The sequence below is a fragment of the Rhinopithecus bieti genome, unplaced genomic scaffold, assembly GCF_001698545.2.
Source record: "Rhinopithecus bieti isolate Rb0 unplaced genomic scaffold, ASM169854v2 scaffold_22436, whole genome shotgun sequence".
NCBI lineage: Eukaryota > Metazoa > Chordata > Mammalia > Primates > Cercopithecidae > Rhinopithecus > Rhinopithecus bieti.
In genome coordinates this window covers 316,499-339,926 of record NW_016810644.1, presented here as the reverse complement: position 1 = coordinate 339,926, position 23,428 = coordinate 316,499, and the positions used below count along the sequence as shown (strand labels likewise).

Below are 23,428 nucleotides of genomic sequence, written 5' to 3'. Positions count from 1 at the left end.
GTGGGGCCCCCCCTTGGGTTCCGGGGTCCCCCCGTGCCCCCCCCTGGTCCCCCGCCCGGGGCCCGGCGCAAGCCCCGCGACACCGAGGCCGAGCGGGGCAGGGGCTGACCGCCATGACCCCCCAGAGCCCGGCGTGAGGGGGCCGAGGTGAGCGCGGGGCGGAGCGCGGGGGACGCCGGCCCACCTGCTCCGGGTGTTCGGGCCTGGGCCGCGGCGTGCGCGGGCTCGCGCCTGGCCAGTTCTGGGTGTCTCTGGCGGCCTTTGTGTCTCTGCTCCTGTGTCGGCCTTGACTGCCCCCGTGTCGGTTGTCTGTCTCTCTCGTGTCTGTCCGCGTCTGTTTCCCGTGGGCCTCTGCCTGTGCCTGTTTCAGTGGACTTAGAAAAGGGTTTGGAGATAGGAGTGTGTCTGTGTGTCTGTCCCGGGTCTCTTTTTCCTCTGCCTGTCATGCCTGTCTGTCAGGATTCTGTTTGTGTCTTTCGAGTTTCTGAGTCTTCATTTCCCTAGGTGTCTCTAGCCCTTCCCTGCGGGCTTTTCTGCCTATGGTGCAAATCTTACCCCCGCCCCGTCTTAACATCTGAGTTTTGCCCCCATACCTATCACCTCCAATCCTGAAGTTTCTTTCCAGGAGTCTGTTCCCTGGTCTAGAATCTGCCCCTTTTCCCCTGTTTTCTGAGTCTCTGGTGTGGTGGTGAAGAGCCCCAGCCTTGGATTCAGAGGCCCGGCTGTCTGCTAAGCTGTGTGGTATTTGCCAGGTGATATTCTCCAGCTCCAAACCTCAGTTTCCTAGTCGTAGGAAATTCGTAGTTCGTAGGCGTTCATAGTTTCTGCATTATAGGGCCCCTGTGCACGTAAGTTGAGGTGATGTTTGTGAAGTACCAGATGGTATCTGACACATAGCAAGTGTGTAATTACTGGGAGCTCTGGTTTTTGTTATTACAGTGCTTAGAGATTTTTACACAGTCCGTGTTAAGATATCGGTCGGTTATTTGGGAGTACTCCTTGGAGAACTTTGCCATATCCTTTGTATTCTTTTTAATCTAATACTTCTCTTGGAATCAATTTAATTTGAAATACGGTCTCATTCTAAGCAGTATCTGAGAAATCTTAGCTTTGATGTGCTAGTTGGGTATTTTTTTCTAATGCACGCCAAATAGGTACACAGCATTAAGGTAGTGCATTTTCTGCCGCCACCCTTTGGAACTGTTCTGTTTTTTTCTCTGATAATAATAGCAGCCAGTGTTATTGAGCGCCTACTATCTGTGGGGCACAGAGCCAAGCACTGTATGTACCCATCTTATTTAATCAACCGGCCTGCCAGGTAGGAATTTCTTCATTTCAGAGTTGAGCAAACTGCATCTCAAGGAGGTTGGCGCTGCAGGTAGCTGATGTGGCCAGGATTTGAACTCACATTTTCTATTCTTTGCCATTAGATTCCGTTTTTCTTGTCTCTTACTTCTCGCCAGGTCTCTTTTTGTTTCTGGGCCTCTGTCTTTCCTCCTTGGCCTCCTGCCTCCCTGTCTTCCCATGTTCTTGTATCTGCTGTTGCTTGTATCTTTCTCATTGTGTCTCTGCCTAGCTCCTTCTGCCCGGGTTTGGGTTTCTGTGTGTCTCTGTCCGGGTCTGTTTCTATTTCTTGTCAGTCCCCTTCTCTGTATTACATCATCTCATCATCTTAATGTGTCAGGCTGGGGCTCTTTTGGGACCCCGGAGAGTTTCTTTTTAACTAGCTACATCTGTCTTCAGGTGCCTGGCTCTCTGGTCTGAGTTTGAAGCAGAGGCCGGCCTCTGTCAGTCATCCCTATCTCCCCTGGGCTTACATCATGGTGGGGCTTTGAAAATCTCCCTCTGTGGCTTGTTGGAGCCGCATAGACCGGTGATCAGAGCTGGCTCTGGAACCAGGCTGCTCCAGGAGTACGGTATGTCCCTGGGCAAAGGGCTGAACCTCCGTGTCTCCGTTTCCACCCTGTGAGGTGGCTGTGAATCATGGGGTTGTTCCAAGGATTAACTGAGTTAATACATGTAAAGCGCTTAAAACAGTGCCTGGCATGGGATACGAGCAGTGTGAGTGTCTGCTGGTGTCATCATCGTTTGCTTGATTCTCCTTCTGTTTCTCATCACCAGTCTTGGGATGGGTTAATTTAATCGAGGTTAATTTAAAAGTATGAGTTTTGGAGTTCAGGTGGGCCTTGGTTTGAGTCTGCCCTGCTATTCCTGGTGTGTGACCTTGGTTGAGTTAGTTAACCTCCAGGAGCCCAGTCTCTGCATGCAGTATTGAAAAATGTAATGTCCCTCTTGTGCTGAGTGAGCACCTGGCACACAGCTGGGACCCAGGCAGTGGGGCTGTTAGGTTCCTTATCTCTCCTGAGCCCTGGGCTTCCCCTATCCTTGGGATGTCTGGTCTTCTGGCTTCCCCGGTTCTTCCTGCCGCTCTGGGTTGGCTCCCTGCTCCTGCCCCTGTCTTTAATCCCTTCATCCTTCGTCAGCCTTCTTTCTCATGTGTCCTTGTTTTGCTGTGGATTCCTGCCCGCTCCATCCTTGTTCCAGAGGTCTGTCCTGTCCTCCCTCTCCACTTCCTCCTTGCATGGTTTACGGAATGGTTTTTCTGGGCCAGCTTCTTTGCTAGGAAAAGCCACGTCCAGACAAACATGTTCTCTGCCCCCATGGGGCCTGTGGGTTGACCTGAGCTACAGAATCAGACAAAAGAATATAAAATCAGGAGGGAGGCTGGGTTTACTGATGAGGCTCCAGGGAAAGGTGACCGTGATGTTTGGGTGTGGACCTGGGAAGTGTAAGCAGAGCACTTGGGGTGAGTGGACATCCCTGGGTGAGGAAGAAGGAAGAGCGCATGGGCAGGACGGAGTGCCTCTGGATGTGCCGCCAGTGTTTACAGGGCGTCAGTTCCCTAGATGACCGCACGGAGCCCCATTTGACGGAAGAGAAAGCTGAGGTGCAGGAGATGGCAGCCCACCCAGGGTGGCCTGGCCAGGAACTGGCTGAGCCAGGGTGTGGGGCTGTGATGTGCCACTGCATATACTCTGCCTCACTGAGCAGGGGCCCCAGCAGGAAGGAGGCAGCCTGTTTGAGGAACTGAAACATGGATGGGGTTACTTTGAGACCTAGAGGTTAACAAGGGACGGAGCCTTCTGGGCCACAGTTAGGAACTCATCTTTGACCCTGAGGGCTCTGGGCAGCCCATGTCCCACTTGTGTTTCCAGAGGTCCTGTTCCTCTCTCAGATGCGGTGACCTGCCAGCGCCTGCCACAGCCTTCGTCCGGGAGTCGCCGCGTCTCTCCACGCATCAGGGGCCCTGTGCCCCTTGCTGCTGCAGCCAGGCACCATGTCGACCTCGTCCTTGAGGCGCCAGATGAAGAACATTGTCCACAACTACTCAGAGGCGGAGATCAAGGTTCGAGAGGCCACGAGCAATGACCCCTGGGGTCCGTCCAGCTCCCTCATGTCAGAGATTGCCGACCTCACCTACAATGTCGTCGCCTTCTCGGAGATCATGAGCATGATCTGGAAGCGGCTCAACGACCATGGCAAGAACTGGCGGCACGTCTACAAGGTCAGCGTCCCGCTCTCCTCCCCAGGCAGGTGCAGGGGCTCAGGCGGGAGGGCAGGAGCCCATGTTGTGCACCCTGCCTGGGATGGCGTCCCGGTTCTCAGGAGGAGCTGTAGAAGAGCAAAATCTCTCTTTTTGTTTAATGAAGGCAACGAACGTAAGGCGAAGAAGTTTGGAGCCTTGTGGTTAAAATCTGTTTTTGAGTGAGTGGTGCATTCGTAAGATTCATGTGCTGAGGAGGCCTGAAAGGGCCACGGTGCCCATCTCTTCTGTGTGCCCAGATACCCAGTTCCTTTCCTCAGAGAGCCAAGTTTCCGCTCTGGGCCCCGTCTGTGAATGCCCCTCAGGCAGATGTGTGCTCCCCATGGCACAGGTGATGCCACGCTGGGGATGAACGCTGAAACAGTGTCGTGTTCTCACACTCCTTGTCAGACTCAAAAGCCTGCATACCGTTTGCTGGCATCGATCCGACTGGGAGAGACAGGACCATAGGGATGGAATGCAGATAGCAGGTTGGTGCTCGCCGGGAGTTGGACGGGAGGGGTCACCTGCAAAGGGCAGCACGAGGACATTTTGGGGGCAGCGGGACTGTTCTGTGCCTTGAGTGCCGTAGTGGCTTCATGTCCTGTGCATTTGTCAGAACTCAGACTGATGTTAAAATGAGCGAGTCTTACCATATGTAAATGAGACCCCAATTTAAAAAAGGAAAATGAGGCTTTATCTTAAACATTCCCTATCAGGATGTAAAAGATTTGCCGCCTTTTTTTTTCTTTTACAACTGCAGAACTTTCAACTCTATGGATTGGTCATCATTTATTTAACTAGTGACTTGTTGATGGATTTTTTTGAAAAGGGTTTTGCAGTGTTTTAAGAATGAGATGGCCGTGAATATCCTGGTACCTTTGCTGTTTTCTAGAACTGGAGTTGCTGAGTCAAGAGACTCGTGCATGTGTAATTTCGGCAAATGTGTCCAAAGTGCCCTCCATGGATGTGGCCTAGTTGCTGGCCCTGATCCACTGACCACACACGCAGATCGCAGGTTTTGGGCCAAAGGGCTCGCGCCTGTGAGCAGGACTCAGCGAGTGGGTTTTCAGTTTGCTGCTCTTGGGGTCCAGGGGCCTTAGCATCCCCACCTTTGGTCTTTGGTTACTGGGTTACTGTGTTCCTCGTGTTACGGCAAAGTGGCCAAGGGCGTGGGCTGGGGCCGGGTTACTCTCCCAGTGGTGGGATCTCGGGCTCGTCCCTGAATCTCCCTCTGTGAGGGCCCGTGGAGTTGATTCACGTCCGACTCGGGTTAGGGGCTGGTGAGTGTTAGACAGCTGCTGTTGCGGTCCATTGGCAAGCATCTGCAGAGGGCCCGCTCAGGGTGTCTTGGTGCACCAGACCTGCAAGGCTCCACCCTCATGCCCTTAGACCTGGGCCTTTTCTGGGCGAGGTCCCCGTCCTTGCTGATTTTTGAGACTTCTGCCCAGGTGAGGGCAGTTCCCTCCCCTCACAGGTGAGGAGGCTGAGGCCCAGAGCGCTGCACCACTTCCACGTGGAAGCAGCGTTGAGGCTCGTTTCCTGTGACTCTTTTTCATGCCCAGCCCGACACACCAAGATTGGGTTGAGTCATAGGTTGAATCAGTTATTGGTCATTTACTGTGAAGGGCTGGGTGGCGTTTGTTTAGTTGACGATCTTGGAAAAGCCTGGGGGTGCAGGGGAGCCTCTGTGGAGGCAAGGAGGAGGGGCGGGGCTAGAGGGGCAGGTGGGGCCGGAGGGGTGGGTGTGCAGAGGTGATAAATCCAGAGGGGCCCTAGACGCAGATCCTTCCTGGCTAGTGGCCAGAGTGATGCTGCTGGGGGCAGAGACAGAGTGGCCTGTGGGCAGGGCTGGCAGGTGCCAAGGCCTGAGAGTCTGCTGGGGAGCATGCGGTGCTGGTAGCCGCGGTGGACGGCGGGCAGGGCAGGAGAGGGATGTGGCCGTCAGTGCCAGGCGGGGCTTGGGCTGCTTCCTAAAGGAGGTGGGAGAGCCTCCATGGGGAAGCAACTTGATTTTTTTTGTTCATGCCGCACTTTTGTCCTGAGGTTGGTTACCTGTGGGCAGCCTCTTGCTGGACGGTGCTGGGGACCCAGCCCTGATCAAACCTGACCCCGACCCTCAGGCAGCTCCCAGGTAGGTGGGAGTTGAGCCGATAGGTTGGCGGGTGCCATGAAGGAGGGAACACAGCACAAGGCTCTGCAGGCCTCAGGCAGTCAGGGCAGACTTCCTGGAGGAAGCAGCCAGCCAGTCACAGGTCTTAGCCAGCCTTTCTAGCCTGGTTCTTTCTAATAACTTTGTAAAGGCAGATTTACTGAGGTATAATTTGCACACAATAAAACCCAGCCTTTCAAGATAGAGTTTTCTGGGTTCTGACAGATGCACGTGTTTCATAATTGTCATCACAGCCAAGGCATAGAAGGTTTTGTCACCCCCAAGACCTCCCCTGTGGTTTTTGCGGCCCCTCTGGGACCCTCCCCAGGCCTGGCTGTTCTTGCTGGGTTCACCATCCTCACAGCATCTCTTGATTCTTGGGACTCTCCTTTCTGTGCTCCCCACAGCAGAGTCTGGGCGCCGGCCTTTTTCTTTGAGCTTGGGGATCCCCAGCCCATGTGGCTGAGGTCGTGGGGTTCCTGCTCCACCCTGAACTGCTGATTCCTCACACTGACGGTGGGGTTCAGCCTCACTACCCCTGGGCAGGGTTGATGGTGTCTGTGGAAACCTGCTCTGGTTGCTGCTTGTGCTGCCTGCTGGATGCTGTCCTGAGAGCAGCTTTGTGAGGTCAGCACGTGTCACTGCTGTCCCTGCTGTGGCATGTGCTGATAGCTAAGCATAGGCACAGGGCAGGGGTCCAGGAGGGGCTCCCTGCGTCCACGTCTAGCCAGCGCCTCCCCTCTTGGATGACCACTTCTGTCCCGCAGTCCCCTTCTGGAAGTACGGGTGATGAGGACGACCCCACGGGCCCTGAGGCCCTGAGCCACTGTGAAGCTGCTGTGCGCCCTCTGACCCTCTCCGGAGCCCTCTGTGCTGACCTGTTCCGGCATGAGGGCGGGTCCTCTTGCTTCCCACCATCCCTTTGCCACATGGTCTCATCTTGTCACTTCACCCCAGGTGGTGGGTTGTGCAGGAGCAGTCTTTCCACTTTGATGGATGGGGAAACTGAGGCCCAGAGATGGGGGAGGTGGGGCTTGGGCCCGTCTGTTCAGAGCCCAGGCTGTCCCACCCTGTGGCCCTGCTGGCTGGTACTTTGTGGATCTTACTGTCCCCGTGGAGAAGGAGGGTGGTCTGTGGGGGCCTCGCGGGCCTGGCTCTGCACGGCCTCCCTGCGTGGCCTTGGGGGTGAGTCTTGGTGAGTAAGGGCCGGCGTTTATTTGGTAACTTGTATGTGTAGCACACATAGGTTCTCATCAAATCCACAGTTACCTGGTGAAGGAAGTTCTTTTCTTCCTTTTTCTCTGTTTTCCAGATGAGGAAACTGAGACACAAAGGAGCTCAGCTCTACCACGCAGGATGTGGTAGAGCCAAGAGGAGTCCCGAGCCCACCCTCTGGACCCTGTGTGGAGCCCCGAACACCCCCTCTGGGTCCTGCCCCGAGCCCACCCTCTGGGCCCTGCACTGCCACCTCACTTCTGAGGAATGCAGGGTCTCTCAGTCTTGACTTTAAACCAGGGGTCAGGAAAGTACAGCCCACTGGTGAAATCCCACCCACAGCCGTTTTTGTAAAAAAGTAAAGGAACACAGCCAGGCCCATTCATCTGTGGCTGTGGAGTAGTTGAGACAGAGAGTATATGGCCTGAAAAACAAATATTTTCATCTGGCTCATTACAGAATGTTTGCTGATTCCTGTTTTAAACTTTATTTCTGCATTGCAGCATGTCCTTGATAAAGCTACCTTTAGCATTAAAAAGGACTATTACTTTATGCATTTGGCCACTGCTTTTGTTTGTTTTAGAAAAGCAAAGGAGAAACAACTTATTCTGCAAACTTTTTTTTTTTTTAACTTCTTTAGAGACAGGGTCTTGCTCTGTAGCCCAGGCTGGAATTCAGCAGTACAATCATAGCTCACCGAGCCTTGACCTCCTGGGCTCCAGGCATGGTTGAGGAATAGCTGGGACCACAGGCACATATCACCATGCCCGGCTAATTTTAAAATATTTTAAAATTTTTTGTAGAGATGAGGGGTCTCACTGTGTTGCCCAGGTTGGTCTTGAACTCCTGGGCTCGAGTGATCCTCTTGTCTTGGCATCCCAAAGGGCTGGGATTAGACGTGAGCCACTACATCTGGACCACTTGCTCACTTCTAAAATAAGGTTTTAAATTTTTGATTAAGGAATTGCATACTAAGCACATCATGAATGTCTAACATATTGGACACCTGTGTAGCCTTCGCCTAGAGGGAGGTAGAGGATGCATCCAGCCTTCCAGGTTCCCTCAGGAAACCCGTCTCCTGCGGGCACCGTGTCTGACTTCTGTCTGCCAAGACTGTTCTAGAACTTTATATACAGGGAGTCACATGCGTGGTCTTTTGTGTCTGGCTTCTTTTGCTCACCATCAGGTCAGCAAGGTTGACTGTGCTGTTGCATAAAGCAGTTGTTCATTTATTTTGAGAAAGAGTCTCACTGTTGCCCAGGCTAGAGTGCAGTGGCGTGGTCTCGGCTCACTGCAGCCTCCGCCTCCTGGGCTTAAGCAATCCTCCAGCCACAGCCTCCCAAGTAGCAGGGATGACAGGCACGTGCCACCATACCTGGCTCATTTTTTGTTTTATTTATTTATTTATTTATTTACTTACTTAGAGGTGGGGTTTCACCATGTCGCCCAGGATGGTCTTGAACTTCTGGACTCAAGTGATCCACCCACTTCAGCCTCCCAAAGCACTGGGATTACAGGATTGAGCCACTGCACCCAATCTAATAAGATTAAGTAATAACCTTATTATTAAATAATTAATCTTATTAAATAATGTTTGTTTAATTATTCTTTCTTATTTATGAGACGGAGTCTCGCTGTGTCGCCCAGACTGGAGTGCAATGGCGCGACCTCAGCTCACTGCAACTTCTGCCTCCCAGGTTCAAGCAATTCTCCTGCCTTAGCCTTCTGAGTAGCTGGGATTACAGGTGCCTGCCACCACACCTGTCTAATTTTTGTACTTTCAGTAGAGATGGGGTTTCACTATATTGGCCAGGCTGGTCTCGAACTTCTGACCTCGTGATCTGCCCACCTTGGCCTCCCAAAGTGCTGGGATTACAGGTGTGAGCCACCGTGCCCAGCCTATTTTTTGTTTTTTCTTGAGACGGAGTTTCGCTCTTACTGCCTAGGCTGGAGTGCAGTGGCGCTATCTTGGCTCGCTGCAACCTCTGCCTTCCAAGATCAAGTGATTCTCCTGCCTCAGCCTCCTGAGTAGCTGGAATTGTAGGCGCATGCCAGCACGCCCAGCTAATGTTTTGTATTTTTAGTAGAGATGGGGTTTCACCATCTTGGCCAGGCTGGTCTCTAACTCCTAACCTCAGATGATCTGCCTGCCTCGGCCTCCCAAAGTGCTGGGATTACAGGCGGGAGTCACTGTGCCCAGATATGTATTTGTTTCATTTATTGATTTATTTTATTTATTTACTTACTTATTTTTGAGACGGAATCTTGCCCTGTCGTCCAGGCTGGAGTGCAATGGTGCGATCTCGGCTTACTGGAACCTCTGTCTCCTGGGTTCAAATGATTCTCCTTGCCCCAGCCTCCTGAGTAGCTGGGATTACAGGTGTGCGCTACCACACCCAGCTACTTTTTTGTATCTTTAATAGAGATGGGGTTTCTCCATGTTGGCCAGGCTGGTCTCAAACCCCTGACCTTGTCATCCACCCACCTCGGCCTCTCAGAGTGGTAAGATGACAGGTATAAGTCACCACACCCGGCCTTATTTATCTATTTTTAAATGGAATCTCACTCTGTCTCCCAGGCTGGAGTACAGTGGCGTGATCTTGGCTGACTGTAACCTCTGCCTCCCCCATCCAAGGGATCCTCCCACCTCAGCCTCCTGAGTAGTGGAGATGACAGGTGTGCACCACCATGCCTGGCTAATTGTTTTGTATTTTTAGTGGAAACAGTTTCACCATGTGGCCCAGGCTGGTCTCGAATCCCTGACCTCAGGTGGTCACCTGCCTCAGCTTCCCATAGTGCTGGGATTAGAGGTGTGAGCCACCACGCCTGGCCTGGTTTATTTTTTATTTCAGGGCATGTGGTAGTCCCACTGTGTGAGTGTACCATAGTTTATATTTGCATTTCACTGTGGGTGGGTTTTCGCACTATTTCCCACTTCACAATCTTTTTAGCTGCGATACCAAAGTCCAGAGAGCTCTGGAAACAAAAGTGTTTCATGATCCATTTGGCACAAAGTCTGACCCAGACTGAAGTGAGGTCGTTTATGTGGTGTCTGCTGGTCCCGCAGTAATGTGGCTGTTGGCAGGACTCTGCCTGGAGCGTTCTCTTATGTGTTGTATGTGCATTGTTTTCCTAGTCTGAACTCAGGAAAATTCTGAATTCCAGAACATAAGGGTCCCAGGAGTTGTGGACCTGGGACTGCCTCTTGGCTTAGGGTGTGATAAAGCATAGAAATGGCTTATCTTCTTTCCTTTCTCTTTTCCTGTAAATACCTTGAGGCCGGTTAAAGACCAATCTCTGATTACACTGTAAATGCTGTTAACACACCTTTGAAAGGCCTTGCCAGAGCTAGGTCCAGCTGCCTCAGAGGGTGAGGAGATACGAATGGCCCTGGCATCTTTCCTGGCAGATTTCTCCTTGGTTCAGGCGGAGCTTAGCTGTGATAGCTGACTCTTCCCCTAGGAGCCCTGGGTGGGTTTCTGTGGCTCTGTGAAGGCCCTGGAATCACCTGCAAAATTAAAGGTGTGCCTTTTTCTGAGGTCAGTGACCAAGACACCCCTGCAGAGCCTTAAGGGGGCCATGACCCCTCAAGCCCAGGACTTGAGCCTGAGCTAGGAAGAGCCACAGAGACCTTGGTCCCCCCGCCCCCACTATTAATTTCAACTTGTTGAGAGCAAGTTTGTTTTCATAGTATAAAATGCAAAACATACCACAGGGTGCAGATTGAACGATCATGTTCCCTCTGCCCTGTCCTCTTGCTCCTGGTGGTGTGGAACCTGGGTGCCCCTCCCGAGAGAACCCAGGCCTACGTGGGCCCTTGCGTGGATCTCTTCCCTTCTTGCAGAGGTGACAAGCTACTGCTCCAGGCTGTTAATACCAGCGTGAGGATTTACAGTCAGAAATACTGACACATTTCAAACTGAATACTAAGACCCCTTTCATTGTGATTTAACGAATGTGGTTTTCTTGGCCATGTTACTTTAGATTTTAGTTGTGGAGAAATAGGGCTCCGGGATGCCAGGTAATGCCCACGGTGGCTGTGGTGCCTGCAGCTGCCATTTCCTGTTTTATTTGGATTGAGATGGAGCTCCTGCAGTGTGCAGTCCTCTTCATACCGCACAGTTCAGTGGCATTCGGCCCATGCACAGTGCTGTGCGACCACCTCTGTCCAGCTTCAGAACTCCTTCATCGCCCCAGAGAGAAAACCCATAGCTTCAGGTGTTCCCTCTCCATGCCTCCCTCCACCCCTGGCAACCCATAATCCACTCTCTGTCTCTCTGGATTTGCCGGTTCTGGATGATTCATGTCCCAGGCCGTGTGGCCTACTGTGCTGGTGTCTGTCGCTGAGCGCAGTCCCTCTGCGGCTGCGCCCCGTCACAGCATGGGGCCGTGTCATACTCGGTGGGGACAGGTGGGTTGTGGGACTTGCACCCAGTCGGCTGCCCCGGGGCCTGGGCCGTCTCCAGCCCGCCTCGCGGTGCCTGCCCAGCGTGCTGACCGCCCAGCGTGCTGACCGGGTGTCCCTGTGCCTGCCCGCAGGCCATGACGCTGATGGAGTACCTCATCAAGACCGGCTCAGAGCGCGTGTCACAGCAGTGCAAGGAGAACATGTACGCTGTGCAGACGCTGAAGGACTTCCAGTATGTGGACCGCGACGGCAAGGACCAGGGCGTGAACGTGCGCGAGAAAGCCAAGCAGCTGGTGGCCCTGCTGCGTGATGAGGACCGGCTGCGGGAGGAGCGGGCACATGCACTCAAGACCAAGGAAAAGCTGGCACAGACCGCCACGGGTGAGCTCTCCCTGCATCCCCTGACGGCCTAGAGTCTGTCCTCTGCCTGCTGCGGCTCCCAGCACCCAGCCGCCCGCTTCCCTCCCTCCCAGCCAGGAGGGACTGAGGCATCCCCCTTTTCCTCTCCTCACCTGGGACCCTTGCTCTGGTCTCACTTGCGCCCTTTTTTCCCTTAGCACCTCCCATGCAGCAGCTCCGGGACCCTCCCTGCCTCTTGCCTTGTGCCCCGGGACAGGTCTAGAATTGGGAACTTTTATTTCACTTCCCCATAGCCTCAGGGCCTGAGGGCAGTCAGTGCTGGGGACAGGGCTCTGAGGGGACAGTCACACAGTGACCCCCGAGGGTGCCGTGCTTCTGTCTGCGCCGAGATGAGGGGAACATCGGAGAGGCAGAGGGTGGCCTGGAAGGGGCACAGAAGGAAGGCCAGAGCCAGGGCCTGCAGGTTGCACCAGGCATCTGGGCCTGCGTTAGGAGCCTTGACAATGCCTTCCGGAGGTGGAGGACTCAGTCTGGTGGGTGGTTACCAGCACTGAAAACAAAACTTGAAATAGTGCCTCCCACATCGTCAGGCCAAGATCTGTCCCACGAAACATTTCCAGTTGTGTGATGGGTGTGTGGGCCTTGGACTGTGCCGGAAAGTGTGATCTATGCTGGTCGTGGGCTCACAGCCGTGAAGAGACTAGTCCTGCTGCTCAGGACTGGGAGGGAGGCGGGAGAATGTCTGCGAGGCTCTTCTGCTCTCCAGGAAGAGTGGAGGTGCCTCAGTTAGTGGGGGTGTGTGAGATGGGGAAGGGCCGCTAGAGCACTGCCCTGGAGATGGAGGTGGGTCAGCCAGGCCGGCGCAGACAGCACAAAGGGCCTGTGGCCCCCATGGGGTCCGGCTCGAGGGACGGGACTTGTTTGGGGAAGTCTAGGCCTTCTGTTTGGACAGGTCTCATTTGGGATCACCGTTCAGCACCCATGGGGATACATGGGTGTGATGGGGTGTGTACGGCCCTGCCCAGAACTCCAGAGTAAGGACCCAGGAACTGGTAGACGGCATGAAAGCAGAGAGTGTGAAGTGGAGGGAAGAAGCTGGCGTGGTGTTGGAGCGCTCAGAGCTGGGGACACCAGGAGGGAGTGTGGGCGGCTGAGAGGGGCTGGTCAGCTTGAGGCAGGCAGGTGGGCGGCGGGGTTGGGGTGGACTGAGGAGGGACGTTGGCAGGAGCTGGGAGGAGAGCAGGAGCCTCAGGGAAGAGGCCTGAGGGTGGGAGATCCTGGCTCGGGGGTGGTCAGACTCTGTGCAGGGCCAGAGCCAGCGTCCTCTGCGTTGCTGGCCATGCCTTCCCATCCCAGCTGCCTGGCCCTGTCTGCCAGCGGTTGCTGGGAAGCGGCTGCGCCCCTCTGACACTCACCAAGGACTCGGGAATTTGAATTTCATGTAATTTTCACATGTCTTTTTAGGAGTTTTCAGTTGTTATTTAATTTTTTAAGGGTACTGAAGTTTTCGCCCATCTTGGTGCATTCTTTTCATTTTTTCCCACCATTGAAAAATGTAGCCGGGCACGGTGGCTCAAGCCTGTAATCCCAGCACTTTGGGAGGCCGAGACGGGCGGATCACGAGGTCAGGAGATCAAGACCATCCTGGCTAACATGGTGAAACCCCGTCTCTACTAAAATACAAAAAACTAGCCGGGCGACCTGGCGGGCGCCTGTAGTCCCAGCTACTCGGGAGGCTGAGGCAGGAGAATGGCGTGAACCCGGGAGGCGGAGCTTGCAGTGAGCTGAGATCCGGCCACTGCACTCCAGTCCGGGCGACAGAGCAAGACTCCGTCTCAAAAAAAAAAAAAGAAAATGTAAAGGCCTTTCTCAGACCTTCTCAGGCCAGCTGCGGCTGCCACTGTGGTGTGCTGGCCCCTGTCCTGGAGCGAGCTGTGTGGAGGGCTGTGGCTGGGGAGGAGGTTGGGGGCAGCTAGGGAGTGCGCCCTGAGACCCCCAGTGGGCGGGCAAGGGCCTGTGGTCCCCGGGCAGCACCGAGGCTGGGTGATCCGAGGCTGGGTGATGCGAGGCTGGGTGATCCGGTGATGGGAAGGCCCAGGTGTTGCTGGCTGAGTGCCGGTGTTACCTGTGTTGTGGGAGGTGCGGCCCTCGGGGCTGCTGGGCATTGGATTTAGCCACCACCGGGCTGGGGGGGTTGGGGCATTTGCAAGGTAGAGGTTGGGCAATGGGGTGTAGATTCCCAGCACCCACACTGAGAGTCCTCAGAGCTTAGGAGGAAGTCGCAGGGGCAGGGAAGAGGAGGAGGGGCCACAGGAGTGTGGTCTTCCCTGTGCCCTGGCCTCACCTGTGCCCCACGCTGCCCTTCCATCTGCCCATCCCCCCAGACGGCCACTTACCCACCCAAATCTGTCAACCGCTGCTGGTTCTCTCATCCTTTTTCACTCATAACCCCAGATGGTCATCCTTTGGCCCCGCTCTGCCACTCACGTGCTCCCTGGGCATACCATGCACCCAGTCCTGCTGGGCACACTGCAGGGGGGCCAGCCTGGGGGCCCCTGAACCTGGTACAGGTGGGGCCACCAGACAGCTGCCTGCTGCAGCTCCAGGCGAGGGGAGCCAAGGCCTGCTCGTCAGGGAGAGGCCTGGGCCTAGGGTTGGGTGGCGACAGAAGTATAGAACACAGGTGCAAGGCGTCTTGGAGCTGGAGCGGACAGAACTTGCTGACGAGTGCACAGTGGTGGGGAGGGCGGGTTAGGAGAGGCAAGGTCCACCCTGGGGCTTTGGAGGCTGGGGCGATGGCCCCGCGCTCGGCGGGCCTGGGGCCTGGTTGGAGCCTGTTCTCTACACTGTGGAGGGGGCCTAGGGTCCACAGGCCTTGAGGGTGGAGAGAACAGTGTCAGGACAGAGTTTGAGGGTAGGTGAGGGTCACTGAGAGGATGCTGCAGTGGAGGCCGGGGATATCTCAGCACCCTCCTGGAGGGTCCGGCCATGCTTTCCTGTGTCCTCTCTCTCCCTTCCCCTCCTGCTCCTGGAACCAAGGGCTCCTTACTGGCCACTCCCCAACCCTGACCAGGCCTTGGATCCTGCCGTCTCAACAGACGCTGTTCTCCCACTCTGAATTCCAGTTGTTCCCTGCCAGAGCTATCATTCTCCACAAGCCCTGGACACAGAGGCCTGGGAGACCCGGGAGGAAGGGCCTCCCATCCCCCAGGGGCCCAGTGACAGACCCCAGGCACGCGGGGAGTCCTGGTGGTGGCAGGGCTCAGAGGTTCCTGGGGTTCCCCATCTGCTTATCAGACTGACTTTTGCTCTGGTCCTTCCCTGATGCCTGGCCCCTCCCATGGGTGGGGCTGCCTGCGGCCCCCACCCCTCTCCCCTGGGACCCTGCATCCCCACCCTTTCTCCTCTGAGCACCTGGTGTCTGGTCTCTGCCTCGGTCCTAGTCTTGGCCTTCAGAGGTTGTAGGGTGGGGGACTAGGGCGATGGGGTTGAACACTGAAGCCCCCGTCTGTCTAGGCTGTGGGGTTTCCTGTCTCTCGTTCCCTGGTCTGGGTCTCACGCGTTTCTCCCCTACCCTCCAGCCTCATCAGCAGCTGTGGGCTCGGGCCCCCCTCCTGAGGCGGAGCAGGCATGGCCACAGAGCAGTGGGGAGGAGGAGCTGCAGCTCCAGCTGGCCCTGGCCATGAGCAAGGAGGAGGCTGACCAGGTACTGGGCGTGCAGCTGGGGCTGTCTGTCCGCTACCCGCCTCCATGTCTCACCTCAGGCTGCCTCCCAGCCAGACTCGGGCCTGGCCCTCACTTTCGCTGCTCCACGTGCTGTCACTCGTCTCCTCCCCAGTCCTGCCTCATCCTCACCCCCGTCCCTCTGCGTGTCGCTCTCTGCCTGTCCCTCACTGGTTCAGGGACCCCAAGCCCTCTCTTCCTTTGACCCTATCTGACTCTGGCTCTGCCTCTGCCTCTGCCTCTGCCTCTGGCCCCTCCCACCATGCCCCTCACACTCTCTCTCCCCCAGCCCCCATCCTGCGGTCCCGAGGACGACGCCCAGCTCCAGCTGGCCCTTAGTTTGAGCCGAGAAGAGCATGATAAGGTCAGAGCAGCCTCCCTGTCCCTGCCTCTGCCAGGGACTCCCCTCAGACCAGCCCCATCGCCCCTCCCTAAGTCACCCCCCACCATCCTGCTGGGCTGGAAAGCCCACAGGCTCACGCATGTTGAAACCTCCGTACCTTCAGCCGTAGGATGTAGGACCTCAGGTCAGACAGAGCCTGGGTGGCGGCCAGCGCAGCCGTGCCAAGGTTGCTTGGGTGACCAGGGTCCCTTCCTCCCCCCAATGCAGGAGACACCACCGAGGCAGGTGCCTGTCCTCCCTGGGTGCCCCAGCACAGCACCCCACTCTCCTCATCCCCGTGTCCCACCTGACCTTTGACCCAGGTGCCCCATCCCCATTTCATACATTGTCCGCATCCCATCGAATCCTTCAGCCGCCTTCATTGGGCTGGGAGGGGTTGCTGGGGCTTCCGGGCTGAGGTGGCCTCTGCCTACGGCCCACGTTCTCACGTCTCCCTGGCCGCTGCCCATGCCCCAACAGGAGGAGCGGATCCGTCGCGGGGATGACTTGCGGCTGCAGATGGCGATCGAGGAGAGCAAGAGAGAGACTGGGGGCAAGGAGGAGGTGAGCGGGGCTTGTTCTGCCCTCCCTGCCCGCAGGTGTCCGTCCGTCCCCTGCTCACTCCTGCATGGCCAGGTCCCTGGAGCAGAGGCTGAAACACAAGGTCCTGGAGCTGGGCACTGGGTTTCCAGGCCCGGTCGGCCTCTCACTGCCTCTCCCTCCCCACTGGGCTGAGGCTGGTGACTGACCAGGCTGCCCTGCAGCCACCTTCTGTGGTCAGCACTGGCCATCCCTCTTCGGGCCGAGCACCATGAGGGCCACCCCCGGCCCACAGCTGAATGGGGAGGCCCAGAATAGGTCAACAGCCTGACATGGCCACAGGGAGGAGGGTGCAGGACTCACCCTTCTGTTACACTTTCTTGGGCACCTCCTTGGTGCCATGCCATGTGCTGCACACCAGGGCCTGTTGGTGAGCGAGGAGGCACGGTCCCGCCCTTGCAGACAGTGTTTCTGTGGCATTCCTGTGCTCTGCAGCGGAGTAGCAAACCCTCCCACAACCTTGCGCTTTCAGGTCACGCTTCAATACTTCTCTGTGACGGGGCCCGGCTGGCTGGTTTTGTTTCGTGTCAGAGCTGAGGTCACTCTCGCCTCTGGGCCCAGGGCGTCCACACTGGCCTTGCCCTCCAGCCTCCTCCCCTGGCCTCTCCCCAGTTACTAGTCTGTCCCGAGTGTCCTCACAGCACAGTAGTCGCTGCTGCCGCCCCCCAGGAGAGGCTCATCGGGCTGGGTTGGAGTTGGCTCCCCAGCCTGTGCACTGCTGTTGGTCTCAGCAGGTCCTGAGGCCAGCCCAGGTTTGAGGGGTGGGAACAAGGCCTCCTCTCCATGGGAGGTGACACATAGCTTGTGACCATAAGTGATAGGCACAGTGGGACTTTCTTGGTAGATGGAAAGCCTCTTTATGTTGGCCTCGGCCAAGGGATCTCTACCAGTGTCCCCCACAGCTCAGTGACCCCAGTAAGGGCTGCCCCGTTGGAGGAGCACCAGATCTCACCCATCTGTTCTCCTGCCCTGCCCTGGACTCAGCTCTTCTTCCCCTCCCATCCCCCCGGGGCCTTTGCCTCACGGTGCTGACTGGAGATGTGTGCATGAGTCTGTTGGGGGCACTTGCACTTTCTGAGACAGGGGCTCTGGTTAGCTGGGCCCGTCATGTGGCACCTCCAGAACACAGGACCTTGCATGCGTGTGCATGCGGCGTGGGAAGGCCTGCAGTGCGGTGACTGGGTGACGGCAGGACCTTGCATGCGTGTGCATGTGGCGTGGGAAGGCCTGCAGTGCGGTGACTGTGGGGTGACGGCAGGGCAATGTAGGGGCATCATGAGAGGTGCTCAGGGTGACCTGAGTGGGGTTCACGGGGGGCTTCCCAGGGGAAGGCATGGAGCAGGGACTGGCAGGGCTGACTGAAGAAGGCACAGTGGGCAGAGGGAGGATTGAGCTGCTTTGGGTTGAGTGAGGGGAGGGCTTGGCCTCCATCCTCAGGGCTGGGCAAGGACCTGGGAGCAGGTGGGGTTAAGGGGCTGCCCTGGTGTGTGTGGAGAATGGATGTGGGGCAGGGGTGTGGCCTGTTTTGGGGCTCCCTGGGGTGGGGGAGTGGGCAGGGGTGGGCCGACCCTAGGACGTATGAGGAGGGAGGGTGGGTGGTGTGTTTGGGGCCTGCCTCCCTCTTACCCCTTACGGATGGCTGCTGTCTGGACACCCAGGGCCTGGCCACCTCCCCAGCGACGGGTCCCAGCTTGGTCCCTGTCCTGGGCTTCCCACCACTTCTTCATGCTCCTTCTCTTCTCTCTCCCCCACAGTCGTCCCTCATGGACCTTGCTGACGTCTTCACGGCCCCAGCTCCTCCCCCAACCACAGACCCTTGGGGGGGCCCAGCACCCATGGCTGCTGCCGTCCCCACGGCTGCCCCCACCTCGGATCCCTGGGGCGGCCCCCCTGTCCCTCCGGCTGCTGATCCCTGGGGAGGTCCGGCCCCCACGCCAGCCTCTGGGGACCCCTGGAGGCCTGCTGCCCCTGCAGGACCCTCAGTTGACCCTTGGGGTGGGACCCCAGCCCCTGCAGCTGGGGAGGGGCCCACGCCGGATCCATGGGGAAGTTCCGATGGTGAGTGCGTGGCCTGCTTGCATGCGGCCTCTATGCCTGTGTGCACCTGTCCTTGGTTGGCTGTGCCCTTGGACAGGGACAGATGCAGCCAGGTGGCACTGGGCAGTGGTGGGGGCATCCTCGGTACAGGGGAGGGGTAAGGGAGGGGGTCAGATGAGACAGGACAGGGCGTGTGAAATTGTGCCTTGGAGGACATGGGGGTGTGCTATGGGGAGGGGATGGCAGCTCAGCCAAGGGGCACAGAGGCTGCGGCCAGGGCAGAGCCTGTGCGACGTAGGCATCTGGGAAGGGCGGTGGGTGGAGCTGGGAGGTGCGGGTGGAGAAAGGCCTGACACCTAGCTGGACAGGGGAGGGGTGGGGGAGCTGAGGGAGGGCTGGGTAGGTCTGGCAGAGGCTGCAGGGAAGCCCCTCACCCCAGCTGGGGTCCCAGGGGCAGAGCCTGGCCGTGATGCCCAGTTGGAATTTGAGTTTGTGTGCGGGAGGCCGGGAGCGAGGGAGCTTTTGTGTGAATAGCAACAGATTTAGAGGCAATGGTCCCCCCTGGCCATCTGGGCAGTCAAGGTTGCCAGCTCCTCATGCTCTTTTGTCCTCACCCAGGTGGGGTCCCGGTCAGTGGACCCTCGGCCTCCGATCCCTGGACACCGGCTCCAGCCTTCTCAGACCCCTGGGGAGGGTCCCCTGCCAAACCCAGCACCAATGGCACCACAGGTACTGCAGTGGGGGTGGGAACGGAGCCCCGGGCGGGAGTGAGTGGGAGATGTTAGAGTCGAGCATCCTAAGGAAGGGTGGACGCCTGGACTGGAGGTGGGAGCTGAGGCGGGGCCCCAGGGAGAGGCTGAGCAGAGCATCCTGACCCCACAGCCACCGGGGGATTTGACACGGAGCCCGACGAGTTCTCTGACTTCGACCGACTCCGCACGGCACTGCCGACCTCCGGGAGCAGCGCGGGTGAGCCCCTGCCTTCCTTCCCAGCGGCCAGAGGGAGCCCCCTAGCTCTTCAGCCCTCCTTCCCAGCAGCCAGAGGGAGCCCCATCCCCGGCTGTCTCTGTCCCGCTCCAGGCGGGGCTGGCTGGACTTAAGGATGAAGAGTTGACTTGGGTAGAGTGGGCCAGAACCATCCACCTGTCTTTAAAAAGTGTGCATCTTGATTTTAGAGAAATTGCAGACTTAGAGAAAAACAGAATTCTTCTCAAGGTTTTCCACCCAAATGTCGACCTCTGACCTGTCTCTGCCTCCACATCACTTGAGTGCCTTGCAAACTCTCCAAGTGTGTCAAAGAACAGGGACTGTCTTGTCCTGTGCAGTGAGCTGCATGGACAGAGGTTTGGAAGGCAGCCGAGGCTCCCCTTCCAGGTCCCCACTCGCCTGCTGGTGGCTCCAGGGCTGGCCAGGGTGCGTCCTCATGGGTGCTGCCTTTAGCTGCCCTGGCTCCTTGGGGTTTTCAGCTGGCGTAAGCCGGTGCCCACCGCCTGTGACGGGCCCATCAGCTGAGTCCCTGAGTGGCTACTCCATCAGGAGTGTCCGAGGTCATTGTGGCCACTAGTGCTTCACCATGGCCCTCAGCTGGCACCTGTCTGTCCCAGGATGTGTCATGTCAGCCTGATCTCTTGGTTTTTTGTTTAAGTGAGCTGTTATTGAGGCACAGGTTGTGGTACAGAAACCTGTTTCCCCTGATGAAAGGCCGGCGGCTAGCGGGGAGTGAGTTGCGCCTGTACTCCCCTCCTCTCATTATCTAGGTTAACACAGAGCAGTCTTCCAGCCTGCAGTTTTCCTTCTTTTTTTTTTGAGACGGAGTCTCACTCTGTCGCCCGGGCTGGAGTACAGTGGCCGGATCTCAGCTCACTGCAAGCTCCGCCTCCCGGGTTCACGCCATTCTCCTGCCTCAGCCTCCCGAGTAGCTGGGACTACAGGTGCCCGCCACCTCGCCCGGCTAGTTTTTTGTATTTTTTAGTAGAGACGGGGTTTCACAGTATTAGCCAGGATGGTCTCGATTCCTGACCTCGTGATCCGCCCGTCTTGGCCTCCCAAAGTGCTGGGATTACAGGCTTGAGCCACCGCGCCCAGCCAGTTTTCCTTCTTTTAGGCTCTTTTTTGTCCCATACAAATGTGTGCATTTTTTCAACGGTAGATAGAATTGTTAAAGCTATTTAAAAAGAGAATCAGGCCAGGCGCAGTGGCTCACGCCTGTAATCCCAGCACTTTTGGGAGGCTGAGGTGGGCGGATCACGTGAGGTCAGGAGTTCAAGACCAGCCTGACCAACGTGGCTGAAACCCCGTCTCTACTAAAAACACAAAATTAGCTGGGCATGGTGGCACACGGCTGTAATCCCAGCTACTCGGGAGGCTGAGGCAGGAGAATCACTTGAACCCAGGAGGTGGAAGTTGCAGTGAGCTGAGGTTGCGCCACAGCACTCCATCCGGGGAAACGAGCGAAACTCCGTCTAAAAAAAAAAAAAAAGACCTCCAGCCAACAGACGTCTTCACGCCGCCCTGGAACACGTGTCTGCGCTGTCTGTCCACTTGGAAGCTCCCACTGGGGCTGTGTACTCAAGGAGTGTCTGAGGGCAGGCTCCTCTGAGCCTGGAGGCGCCTGTGAACAGGACCCCGCTGCCTTCCCCCGTGGGCCTAGAGACCCTGGACAGCCCCTCCCTGAAGCAGTTGCTGCCTTGTGGTTGTCAGAGGGTGACACCTGCTTCCATCATCCCTCTTGCGTTTGCTCACTGGAATCAGACCCACCTTGTGGGAATCTGGGCTGACATGCAAGCTTTTGGCCTGGGCAAGCGTTGCTCCGCTCTGCACCTCAGTTCCTCTTTCCCGAGGCCTCTGGGCACCAGGCTCTTTGACGCACCCCCTATGATGGCCTATACTGCTCCCAGGTTGGAGCCTTGCTGCTATCTGCCCTGTCTGAGCCCCTCTCCCGGCTCCTTTCAGGAGAGCTGGAGCTGCTGGCAGGAGAGGTCCCGGCCCGAAGCCCTGGGGCGTTTGACATGAGTGGGGTCAGGGGATCTCTGGCTGAGGCTGTGGGCAGCCCCCCACCTGCAGCCACACCAACTCCCACGCCCCCCACCCGGAAGACGCCGGAGTCATTCCTGGGGCCCAATGCAGCCCTCGTCGACCTGGACTCGCTGGTGAGCCGGCCAGGCCCCACGCCGTCTGGAGCCAAGGCCTCCAACCCCTTCCTGCCAGGCGGTGAGTGTGGGTCCATCACCTGCCCGAGTCCTCCCTGTGGGTTCCACCAGAGCAGGTGCCTCACAGGGCAGGGATGCTTTGCCCCTCACCTGCACGTGCTGGATGGACACAGGTGAGCTGCGCCACTGACTGCACTCCGTGTCTCTGGTCTTCTCTTCCTGCAGGAGGCCCAGCCACTGGCCCCTCTGTCACCAACCCCTTCCAGCCCGCGCCCCCTGCGACGCTAACCCTGAACCAGCTCCGTCTCAGTCCTGTGCCTCCTGTCCCTGGAGCGCCACCCACGTACATCTCTCCTCTTGGCGGGGGCCCTGGCCTGCCCCCCATGATGCCCCCAGGCCCCCCGGCCCCCAACACTAACCCCTTCCTCCTATAATCCAGGGCGGAAGGGGGCCTGGCTCCATCCGGCTGCCCCATTCTGGCTCCCTGGGAGATCAGTGTTGTGAGTGCATGTGAAATGGGGGATCCCTGCCCCAGTGCCCTTCCCCCTCCTGGGGCCCACTCACACTACACCCTCTTCCTTTCCCACCCCACCTCCCCGGAGAGAAACTGGACTTGGGGCCTGGGGAGGGGAGCTGGCCAGAGGAGGACCCCTTTCCCGTGGCATTAGAAGGGGGAGGGGCGGCTGGGGCCCCACCCATTCCCCCTCCCTCCAAACTCTCAACCCCCAGTGTTTGAGCCTCCTTGTTCCCCTCACGCACCCCCCCACGCACCCTTGGTGAATCCTTGGTGATGATTTTGGCAACTTGGGGAATAAATGGCAATTCCCACGGGCTTGGCTCCCCCAGCTTCCCATCTGTGATTTCGCGTGTCCCCCAGAGCCCTTCATACGGGGACCCAGGGCTCCGTCCCATTGCTCTCTCGGGGGTGCCTGGGAACCAGCCCTTCTGTCTCAGAAGTCCTGATTTCCCTGACCCTTCCGAGTCAAGGGGTGGCTGGGTTGAGGGTGGACAGTGCGAGGCCTGGCAGAGCTGTAGCCCACGCAGGTCCAGGTGGGCAAGAGGCCACGCGTGGCCGGACGCCCCCAGTGCAGGAGGCCTCGCTCTTGTGTTGAGGGAACACTAGGATGAGGTCAGAGAGTGCACTGGGGTTCAGGGAGAAGAAGAATCCTGAGGGATGGCACATACGCAACACAGGTCACCATCGCCGTCACGTGGGCCCACCGCAAGCATCACTAATCCATCCCTGCATTCCTGGAAACCGGGTCAGCCTCTGTCGGCTGACCTGAGTGAACCACCAGGCGCCTCATGGTTGTCGTCTGTGCCGTTGTCCTGGGCTGGACCACACCTGATGGGATCATCCCTGAGAAGCCTCGGTCCGCCTTGTGAGCAGATGTTGCTGTTATCTCCAGGGGTAGGTGACAGCTTGTTGCAGGCCCCACAGCCAGGGCCTCAGTGACGGGGATCTGGCGGTGTCTGTTTTAAGTGGAACAGGCTGTTCTTCCATGTGGAGTCTCCCTCTATGATCCCTTGGGGTCAAATCCTGATGGCTGGGTTGGCTCCCTCAGTGACTCCGACAGCTCTTGTCTCAGAGGTGCTGGAGTGCAGGCTGTGTGGGGCCAGACCCCTGGAGTCAGACTTCTTGCCCCTTCTGCCCGGAGATGCTCTGGGCTCAGGGTGGGGCCAGATAGCTGTGTCACAGGGACACTTGCTGCTGTGGGTCGGGGTCCAGGGAGCACCCAGCCAGTAGAGGGTTGGAGGCCCTGAGAGGAACATGACTGCGGTGTCCAAGTGGCCTGGTGGCCACCCTGTGTGCCCCCTC

General features: G+C 57.5%; 1 protein-coding gene across 7 annotated transcripts; it reads left to right on the top strand.

The window, feature by feature from the left end:
- The first annotated feature begins 45 nt into the window (after positions 1-45).
- Positions 46-22,455, top strand: EPN1 (epsin 1). 7 transcript variants are annotated; one of them, XM_017892539.1, is made up of 11 exons: positions 52-147; positions 3,236-3,565; positions 11,490-11,739; positions 15,300-15,424; positions 15,731-15,805; positions 16,304-16,387; positions 18,178-18,481; positions 19,079-19,189; positions 19,343-19,429; positions 21,413-21,670; positions 21,835-22,447. In XM_017892539.1, exons 2-11 carry the CDS (start codon positions 3,338-3,340, stop codon positions 22,041-22,043), a joined length of 1,731 nt encoding a protein of 576 aa, XP_017748028.1. In that variant the 5' UTR covers positions 52-147; positions 3,236-3,337; the 3' UTR covers positions 22,044-22,447. The 7 variants fall into 7 exon arrangements, with proteins under 7 accessions (XP_017748033.1, XP_017748028.1, XP_017748027.1 ...); XM_017892538.1 differs by having other exon boundaries at positions 53-147; positions 3,216-3,565; positions 21,835-22,455; XM_017892540.1 differs by lacking the exon at positions 52-147 and adding an exon at positions 1,749-1,916 and having other exon boundaries at positions 21,835-22,455.
- Positions 22,456-23,428: the final 973 nt, after the last annotated feature.